This window comes from Tupaia chinensis, unplaced genomic scaffold (genome assembly GCF_000334495.1).
Source record: "Tupaia chinensis unplaced genomic scaffold, TupChi_1.0 Scaffold000450_1, whole genome shotgun sequence".
In the NCBI taxonomy this organism is placed as follows: Eukaryota; Metazoa; Chordata; class Mammalia; order Scandentia; family Tupaiidae; genus Tupaia; species Tupaia belangeri.
The window spans coordinates 584,836-595,665 of record NW_006159956.1 but is presented as its reverse complement, the minus strand read 5'-3'; the positions used below and the strand labels follow the sequence as shown (position 1 = coordinate 595,665).

At 42.7% G+C, this 10,830-nt stretch overlaps 1 protein-coding gene across 3 annotated transcripts in view; it reads left to right on the top strand.

Moving 5' to 3' along the window:
* Positions 1-10,830, top strand: part of DMC1 (DNA meiotic recombinase 1) — a 56,122-nt gene that overhangs the window by 39,472 nt on the left and 5,820 nt on the right. For all 3 annotated transcript variants that reach the window (XM_006155361.2, XM_006155363.2, XM_006155359.2), the window contains one exon: positions 7,680-7,796. In XM_006155361.2, coding sequence (XP_006155423.1) covers positions 7,680-7,796 — 117 coding nt within the window. The remainder of the gene's footprint in view (positions 1-7,679; positions 7,797-10,830) is intronic.

The window sequence follows — 10,830 nt, the reverse complement described above, 5'->3', positions numbered from 1 at the left end:
TTTTTTTGGAGAGATTTTCACTATAGGGCGCGTGCACTCGCCAGACAGACAGAGACAGACATAGAGACAGAAAGCGAGAAGTCATCCCCCAGGGGAGATGGTCACGCCACAATCCCTTCTCCTCCATTCTCCTCTCGGGATCTTGGGCACGCACACACAGACGCCCCTTAGTTTTAAGCCCCGGGTCCGGGACGCAAACCGCGATCAACTACATGGGAGTCCAGCGACATAGCCATTACGCTAACTGCTGGTTCCCAGTGGATCCTATTTCAAAAATTCTGTCCATAAGTTTACCTCTTAGCAAGTAAAAAGCACCAAGAGTGGCTATTACAGCTCATACCCTCTAGGACCACACTCTGACCAATGTTTGAGGTAGGGTCACATCTGTCCTCATGTATAAAGAGAAATGGAGGCTCAGAGTTCTTAGTGCTTGCCCAATCACATAACTGAAAAACGAGGAGCCAGGATTTGAACCCAGATATATATTTTAATTAAGTATTTATTTTTAATTTGACTGAGAGAGAAAGACAGATGGTAAGTGAGAAAGCAAGCCGCTAGGTCCAGGACTTGAACCATGGCTGGCCATATGGGAGTCCAGCACTCTAGCCACCATGCTACCTGCCAGCCCCAAACCTAGATATTTTTGCCTTCAGAGTTGATGCTGTTTTTGCTATTTTTTCTGTTTGTTTTAGTTTTTGCTATAGGGCATGAGAGCTCACTAGAGAAGAACAGAGAGAGAAAGAGAAAGAAGGAGGGAAAGTGAGAAATCACCTCTTGGAGGGATGGCCATGCTGCAGGCCCTTCTCCATTCTTCTCGTCCACTCTCCTCTTTGAATTTTGGCCTTCACGCACATGTGCTCTGTGTTTTTCAAGCTGCCAGGTCTGGAATTTGAACCACACCATTGGCCATGTGGACTCTAGTCACCGTAACCACCACACCACTGGCTGGCCTAGTCGATGCTGTTTTTTCTCACTGTGCTACCCTCCCGTCCCAAACCATGACTATACTTCGTGATCCCAGCGTTCTATTAGTTTGAACTTGGCAGGCCAGGCTCTTCTGGGTGTTTCTCTCAGTAATATATAATATGCCATTTTCTTTTCAGCCAGAGGGAGGGAAACAAAATCATTTTTCTCAGTCCCTCTTTATTTCTAAAATTTACCCCCCTCTCTTCCTCCTCCTCACACTCCCCAGTCTGAGAAAGGAGGAAAGAAAAGAAAAAAATATTTTAAAAAGAGGGGTAATAAGAGAATAGGCTAAAGGAGGGATGTGGGTGGTTTTCTGGAGCTGTTTTAACTTGGTCAGAAATAGAAGTAAATTAAAGCCCTCTAAAAGGATGTGGAATGCTATTACACCTTCTTATACTTCACCTCATGACTTGGTTATAACTGCTAGAAGACGCAGGAAGTTCAAGGAAACTTTCAGAAAAGTTCTATGTATTTTACTAAAGAGTGACTGTCTTAACTGAATTTAGTTAAATATTAATAGTTACCACTTATTGAGAATTTCTTTCTTTCTTTTTTTAATTTGCCAAAGAGCACATGCACTTGTGGGGGCAGGGACGGGAGAAAAAAGTACTCCCCTTGAGGGGGAAGGTGGTCTTGCTGAAATCTTCTCCATTTCTTCCTTCTTTGGGGCACAGATATACACACCCCTGGCTTGTTTTTCAAGCCACCAGGCCTGAGGCTCGAACCTCACAGTTGGCCATGTGGGATCCAGCTGCATTCACCACCATAAAACTACTGGCCCTGTTGAGGATTCTTATGTGACAAGATTGCCGTAAATATAGCATTAAGGTATATAAATGATCAGGTATAGTTCCTGGCATTAGTAGCCCTAGATGAGTTATATTAAATATTTCTTGAATCCTCACAACAGCCCTTAAGAGATAAGGTCTTTTTATTCTCCTTTTACAGTGAAAGAAACTGAGGTCTAGACGTTAAGTAGCTAGCCCAAGGTAACATAGGTAATAAGCATCTGAGTCAGGATGAAGAAGCAGATAATAATACCCTTTTGAAAAAGCAATGTAATACACTGTAAAGTTATATGTAATCCAATGTAATACAAAGAAGATTATGATGATAATAAAAATAAATAGAAAAAAAGAAGCAGATAATAATAATAGTCGCTGGGCTCATGCCTTACCTGAATTACTTCATTTTATTCTCCAACTATCCTACTAGTTACTCCAAAACTGATATACCACTGTACAGTAGGGTGTATCTGTCTGAAGATGGCTGGCTGCTGTCACTTAAGAGGCTTTGCAGGAATGTATCCATTACTCTGATGAACTGACCACAGTTCAGGCACTCAACCTGGCAGGCAGAGATTGGATTTGGTCACCCTACTGAGGATCCATCCATCTCTCAGGGTCAGACTCATGTCGATCAAGCTCATGAGACTCCAGGAAAAGCCAGAGAGCCAGATTATTGAAAATGAAAACGTGGCTCTATTCGAGGTTCATGTGACCAATGCATTCCCTCCCTGTAGCTAGACCTCTATCTGAATCCAAATTTTAATCTATAATTATTTACAATATGAAATCTAATCAAAGTTAACTAACTGGATAACTTAGAAGAATGCCTGCCATACAGTAAGGACTCAGTAAATCTTGGTTATAATAGTTACTATTATAGTTTTGGAGAAGTTTTTGCTATAGAGTGCATGCACTCGCCAGAAAGACAAAGAGAGAGAGACAGAAAGTGAGAAATCATCCCCTAGGGGTGATGGCTATGCCACAATCCCTTCTCCTCCATTCTCTTCTAGGGATCCTGGGCACACATGCACACGCGCCCAGCATGAGTTTAAGCCACCAGGTCTGGGACTCAAACCGTGATCGACTACATGGGAGTCCTGCAACATAGCCATCATGCCAACTGCTGGTCCCTATAATAGTTATTATTAATGACCAGGGGGGATTTCATGAATTTCCTGAATGTGCATGAACAATTTTATATGTGTGCACATGTGCATTTTCTGGGGGGGAGACTTATGCAATATGTCTTTTATAAAATTGTCAAAGTGTTGGTGACTTACAAGAAAGATTAAGAGCCATAAATTCTACACAGGGGGACCAGCAGTTAGCGTAATGGCTATTTCACAGGACTCTCATGTAGTCGACCACAGTTCGAGTTCCGGACTTGGTGGTTTAAACTCACGCCGGGCACATGTGCGTGCGTGCCCAAGATCCCGGGGGCGGGGACGTCTCACTTTCTGTCTCTCTGTCTCTGTCTTTCTGGCGAGCGCACATGCCCTATAGCAAAAACTTCTCAAAAAAAAAAAAGATTTCAGCAGTTGGCATAATGGCTGTGTTGCCGAACTCCCATGTAGTTGACCACAGTTCGAGTCCTGGATCCAGTGGCTTAAACTCACATGGGGTGCGAGTGCATGTGTGCCCAAAATCCTGAGAGGAGAATGGAGGAGAAGGGATTGCAGCATGGCTATCCCCCTCTGGGGGTGATTTCTCACTTTCTGTCTCTCTGTTCTCTCTGTCTTTCTGTCGAGGGCACGCGCCCTATAGCAAAAACCTCTCCAAAAAAAAAAAAAAAAAAATTCTACACAGATTCCTGAACACCTTGAAGGAGAAAAAAAAATTTGAATTGGCTTGATTTTCTCCCAGCTCCAAGGCTGTTGTTATACTACACTACAAGTCTATTTTGCTTAAGTGTAACCTCTTAATTTATGAGTCATTTCTGGGAACTTTCTTATTCCCATAATATCTTTCCTAAATATTTTCTTAGTCCTTTTGCAAATCCTATCATTTATTCCCTCATTTAGTTCTTTCAAAAGCATCTTAACGAGATGACATTCTTAACATTCAGGCTCTTAACTTGGAGTAATTAACGGCAAGCAGTAGTACCTATTCTCATCAGTGCATAGGCTATTACGTTGGTAACAATAAATAACAGCTTGATAAGAAAAAAAATAGCAGGCCAGCTGGCAGCATGATAGTTAAGGCAGCTGTATCCCACATGGCCACCTGCATGGTTCAAGTCCCAGACACAGTCTTGAAAAACACACCAGGCATTTTGTATGCACCTAAAATCCCAAAGGAGGGGGTAAATGGAGGAGAAGGAACTGGAGAGTTACCATCCCCCATGAGGGTTGCTTTCTCACTTCCTCTTCCCCCACCCCCAGCAAGTGCACACACCTTCTGGCAAAAAAGGAAAACCATAACTGTTCATCTCGAAGCTCCAACTCTCTGCTCGTCTGTAGGTTATCTAGAATGGCAGTGGCAAGCAGAGGCAGGGGCAGATTACCGCAGCAGGCAGATCTATCTCCTGTGACATCTGCCTTTCTGTCAGAGCCCCCTCCTGAAGTTCCTTGTATTATAGCTTCTTTGAAGGTGTGTCACAGATTTGTGTCCAGGAGACTCCAGTTGTCTTCCTGTATTCGTCCTACGGTATTGATGGAGTTCCTTTTATTTTGCAGGCACTCTTCTAGGCACTGCAGTTACAAAGAGGAACAGGGATTTAGAGCGAAGCGAGAGCGCGAGACCCGTGGACTAGTCACGGTGTTGTGTGCTTTAATAGAGGAGCACACGGATGGGAGGGAATACAGTGAGCTCAGTCAGAGGGTCCTGGAAGGGATGGCCTTTGAAGGATGAGTAGGAGCTGAATGAGCAAACGAGGTGGGGAAAGGCTTTCATTCTTGAGGGAACTGCATGTGCAGATGTGTGGAGATATCAGAGGACTTGCTGAAATAAGAAAAAAGAAAAGAATTTTGACAGGAAGGAGGAGAGATGAATACAACTGTAGATAACTATGCAGGGGTGGATAGAAGAGCAAGCTGAGGGAGCATCTTCCTAGGGCCCTTGTTTTCTTTGTTTTTTATTTTTTTTTAATTTTTTTTATTTTTTTGCTCTAGGGCACGTGCACTTGCCAGAAAGACAGAGAGAGACAGAGAGACAGAAAGCGAAAAATCATTCCCCAGGGGGGATGGCCACGCCGCAATCCCTTCTCCTCCATTCTCCTCTCTGGATCTTGGGCACACACGCACACGCACCCGGCGTGAGTTTAAGCCACCTGGTCTGGAATGCAAACCGCGGTCAACTACATGGGAGTCCAGCGACATAGCCATTACGCTAACTGCTGGTCCCAAGCCCTTGTTTTCTTCATGAAATGGCAGGCGATGTCATCCAAGGTGAGGGACGAGAATGGGGAAGCAGCTTCCAGAGACTAAGGTTTGTAACAGGGGAAGTGGCGTTAACCGTGCTCACGTAGGAGAGTGATGCCAGTGCTGAGAGGTCGTCCAGCTGGGCGACGCAGCACGTAACACAGCTGTTAAGACTCCTCTTTCCACTCAGCTAACTCACTGTCCTCTCTTAACTCCTCTTCATAGAAATTGCCAACCAACCTCATTTCTTTTTCCCCTAATTTCTGTGGAAGCAGCCGTCTTTCTGCAGTCCTTGGGATTTTTGTAGCTTCCGTGTACCACTGTATAGCTTGTTGCTGGAGTACTAAATACAATGTAGTCTTTTCCTCAGGAGTTTAGTGATATGAAAGAGGAGGAAGATTGAGCGTGGGATATAGTGAGTGAATAAATAATAGTACTGAAGGCAGAACATGACAAGTTTACTAGAGAAGCATAAATACAGTGTTCGCAGGCTCCGAGTTCACAGCCCAGCTGAGAATATCATCAGGGCCTCACGCAGCCCACCTACATAGGACATAGTGTTCTTTTAAGACCGCGAAGAGCCACCTATAACGTGGAGTGACCTGGAAGCTCAGTGCCACTGCATTAAAGAGTCAGAGCATTATAATCAGGGACAATTCACCTCATTTCTTCCCACTGAGATGGCTTTTGCTTTAGTGCCCTTCACACTGCTTGGTAAAGCAGCCCCACCTTCTGACGTCATCACCGCTATTAGCCTGCATTACCCTGCTCCGACTTTTTTAACGGTGGTTCACTCCAAAACTAACTCTGTATTCTTGTTTCTACCTTGGACCTGCTAAATCTTAACCAGTGCTATCCAACCTCAGTCAAGGGTCTTCTGGTCCCAGTCACTGGGACCAGAATCATTTAAGCCATTTAATCAAGTAGCTTAGAGCAGCAGACTCCTTTCCCAGAGAGCTTCTTATTCTCACCACCTATAATCTACATATTTAACTTCATGCCCATCAGAAGCACCCTCATTACTCCCAGACTCCAGCTTAGAGTAGCTAGAATCCACAGAGTAAATGAAACTTGAACTGACTTGTAACTAGCCTCCCAAATCTATATCCCAGTTTGTAACCTTGTAGCGTGTGCTCCGTCCTGTCATTGACTTCTAAGCATAGGTTTTCTTCTGTACCAGTAGAGACGATCAATTCTTTTGTTCCCTTTCATTCTCATAACATGGGGTATTCTATTGGTTATTTATGTTGAACCACTCTCACGTTCCTGGGATAAATCCTACTTGGTCATGGCATATACTTGTACTATGCCACTGGGTTCCATTTGCTAGTACTTTGTATTTTGTTGAGGATTTTTGCACTGAGGATTTTTTAAAGGGCTTGCTATTAGGGTTTAGAAACTTTCACTTCTTGCCAAGTGATAGTCCCTTTGTGAGTACACCTCTCAAGATGAGTACTGTAACTACCTGGCAATCATAATATGGTCTTTGAATCCACATAATGATGGTAGGAACTTATTTTTTCAATATCTAATTTAGAAGAATAACCTCTGAGCATCAATGATAAAGATATTTCCAACATCATCCTCACTGCAAATTCATAGCCAGTAGGACATTAGAGGATTTACAGTTAACGAATAAGAATGAGATTCTAATTTGCTCTCATGTACACAATATTGTGCAGAAGGGTTGGATATTTCTTATTCATCAGACTAGATAGTGCCAAGACTAGAAATCAATAAAGATTTCTGTGGTGGCACAGTGCCAATGCAATTGAACTTGTATTGCATTGAAAGGTCCTGGGTTTGTGTCCCGGGACCTCTTGACTGTGCTGGGCATGTACGTGACCTAAGGTGCATGGAGGAGTAAAGCCCTGCTGTGGCGGTTTCTCTGTTTCTCTTTCTCATGGAAGAAAGAAAAAAAGAAATTTTCAAAAATAAATATTTCTGATAAATAAATTAGTTCATTAATTTAGTCTTTGAGTTTGTAAAGGAAATGGCTTAACAGCAACAGTTATCCTGAGACAGTAAGTCCTGTATTATTTTTAAATTTTTAAGAGAGATTTTTGCTATAGGACATGTGTGCTCAATGGAGAGATAGGGAAAGTGAGAAGTCACTCCCCAGGGAAATGGCCACGCCGCAATCCCTCCTCCTCCATTTGCTTCTATGGGCACACATGCACACGCACCTTGCGTGAATTTCAAGCTTCTGGGTCCGAGACTTGAACCGTGGTCGGCCATGTGGGATTTTGACAACGTAACCATTATGCTATCTGCTGGTCCTAAGTACTACATTATTTTTAACAGTAATATATTATTCAATAATGTTTTTAAGTCAAACAAAATATGAGCTACATATTGCAGGAATCTCAGAAGCTTAAGTAGACAGCAATGACGTATGTAACAACTCCAAACCTCACCCCCACTTCATTGTTTATGAACAAGCTTCTGTTAAAATAACTCCTACTCCATCCCCTGCCACTGCCCACCGAAAGATTGCCTTGTAATTGCAGATAATATTTTTTATAGTCCATATGATGAAACTTGAAAAGGTGTTTTATTAATTCAGTTTTCAGGCTGACCCCAAAAAACCAATTGGAGGACACATACTGGCTCACGCTTCAACAACAAGAATAAGCTTGCGAAAGGGAAGAGGCGAATTGAGAATTGCTAAGATTTATGACAGGTACAGTTGTTTTTTTTTATTCTTCCTCAGATTCTTGTGCATATGGTATTAAACAAAATTGCCTCTCCTGAGAGGCCATAATTATACCACTGGCAGATGCTAAATGTTTGAATTTCCTTCTCAAAAATTATTAAACTGATTGCAAGTCTCTGTCTACTCTGCTAGATACTAGAGATTCAGGAATTCCCTTGACAAATAGCCTTGGTTCCTGAGCTTTCGAAGTGCACAGTAAAGCTAGCTATTGAAGTAGTTCCAGTTAAAGCACGGTGTGGGCAGGGACGATGGAGTATGAGAGCACATTCTTTCTTTTGGCCAGGTTACCTCCATTTGCTTTTCAGGTTTCCATTTAAACCTCACTTTCTCAGGGAACCCTTCCCAACCCTTGCAGTATAGGCTATACCACCTTATTTACATTCACAGTAATTGTTTATAAATTTAGTACCTTTTTTTTTTTTTAGAGAGATTTTTGCTATAGGGCAAGTGAGCTCACCAGAGAGAAAGTAAGAAAGCATCTCCTAGGGAAGATGACAACAGCATAGTCCCTGCTCCTCCATTCTCTTCTTAGGATTGTGGGCACACACGTACATGCACCTGGCATGAGTTTCAAGCTGTTTGGTCCAGAACTCGAATCATGATCAATCACATGGGAGTTCAGTGCCTTAAGCACTATGCCACCTGCTGGCCCTAATTTAGTAAATTGTTTTTAAAAAAGAATTATTTTATTTAACTTTATTTATTTATTTTAGTTTGACCAGAGAGGGACAGAGAGAGAAAGTGAGAAAGCAAGCAGCTGAGTCAAGGATTCAAACTGCAGTCAGCCATGTGGGAGTCCAACACCCTTAACCACCATGCCACTTGCTGGCCCCCAATGTAGTAAATTTTTACAGAGAAACTCACTACATGTCAGCTCTGCAAGGTTCTTGGAACAGACTAGTGACAAAACAAAAAGTCAAGTCCCTACCCTCATGGAATTTAAGCCATGGAACACTGGCAATGATTTGTGTAATGTTTGTCATCCCATCTGGACACTATTCACTTGCTCAGTGCCTGGGACATAATAGACTTAAAACGTTTGTGACTTACTGATTGGCCAACTCAGAGAAACAAGGCAAAGATTTGTGGCAACTTTTTATCCTGCAGAGAGAAAAGCAGCCCCAGAAGAAATCAGATGACTTCTTAGTATGGTTTTCACTATGAATCACTGTACTTACATGCTATCATTGAATAAAGTTTAGATAATCAGCTCCACCATCTATTTAAGATGGATTCTACTCAAACCATTTTTCTTTTTCCTTTTTGTTTTAGAATACACACTATAGGGTGCATCCACTCAGCAGAGAAACAGAGACTGAAAAAACAGAGAGAGAAGGTGAGAAATCACCTCCCAGGGGATATGGCCATGCCACAATCCCTTCTCCTCTATTCTCTTTGGATTCTGGGCAGGCATGTATACACACCTGGTGTGAGTTTCAAGCCACCAAATCTGGGACTCGAACCATGGTCGACCATGTGGGAGTTCAGCACCTTAACCACTATGCCACCTGCTAGCCTCCCATTTTTGTTTTTCATCACCTATCTCTGGAGATTATATTACATAAATGCTGTATTTTATGTAGTGTCAGCAATCTCTAGAAATTTGCTACAAAGGGGACCAGCAGATGGTATAATGGCTATGTTGCTGGACTCCCATGTGGTTGACCACAGTTTGAGTCCCTGATCTGGTGGCTTAAACTCATGCCAGGTGTGTGTGCATGCATGCCCAAGATCCCAAGAGGAGAATGGAGAAGAAGGGATTGTGGCATGGCCATCCCCTGGGGGGCAATTTCTAGCTTTCTGTCTCTCTGTCTCTCTCTTTCTGGCAAGCTTATACGCCCTGTAGCAAAAACATCTCAAAAAAAAAAAAAAAAAGAAAGAAAGAAAGAAAGAAAAATTTGCTACAAAGGTTCTACAAAGGTTCTTTGTTGAATTAAATATAGTTCTATTAATTTTATATCTCATTATTAAAATTTCTTGGTCTATATCTTGGACAGATTGCTATTCTTAGGACTTTCCCAGTTTTCACTCTGACCTGTAGTGGACTGTTTACAAGAACATCTCCTTCACAACAGGAACTCACTAATGTCCCCAATACCTAGCATGGTATCTGGCACATAGTCAGCAATCAGAAACCATTTTTTAAATTAACAAATGGATGAACCCCATCTATGGATTCAGTCATTTGTATATTTCATCAAGCCTTCCCACTTTGCAGAATTGACAACTCTTATATGAGCTGGCCTTGTAGCCTAGTGGCTAAGGGAGCCAGATTCCACAAGGCTGACCATGGTTTAAATTCTGGCCCCAGTGGCTTGAAAAACATGTTGAATTCATGTGTGTGCTTGCTCAAAATCCTGACAGGATGGAGAAATGGAGGAGAAGAAACCGACCACACCCTATTGGTGTTTTCTCCATCTCCCTATCTCTGTCTCTCGTTAGTAAGCACATGTCCCCTCTGGCAGTTAAAAAAACAAAACCAGGGACCGGCAGGTGCCATGGTGGTTAAGGCCACTGAATTCCCACATGACAGATCATGGTTCAAGTCCTGGACCTAGGGACCAGCAGTTAGCGTAATGGCTATGTCACTGGACTCCCATGTAGTCGACCAGGGTTCACGTCCCGGACCCGGTGGCTTAAAACTCATGCCGGGCACATGTGCGTGCATGCCCAAGATCCCGAGAGGAGAATGGAGGAGAAGGGATTGCGGCATGGCCATCCCCCCGGGGGGTGATTTTTTGCTTTCTGTCTCTCTGTCTCTCTGTCTGGCGAGCGCACACACCCTATAGCAAAAACCTCTCAAAAAAACAACAAAATAAATAAATAAATCAAGTCCTGGACCTAGTGGTTTTCTTTCTTTTATTACTTATTTTTATTTTATTTTAAAAAATAATTAACTTTATTTATTATGATTATTATTTTCCAATTTGATCAGAGAAAGAGAGAGAAGGAAAGCGAGAAAGCAAGTCACCAGGTCCAGGACTTGAACCATGGTCGGCCA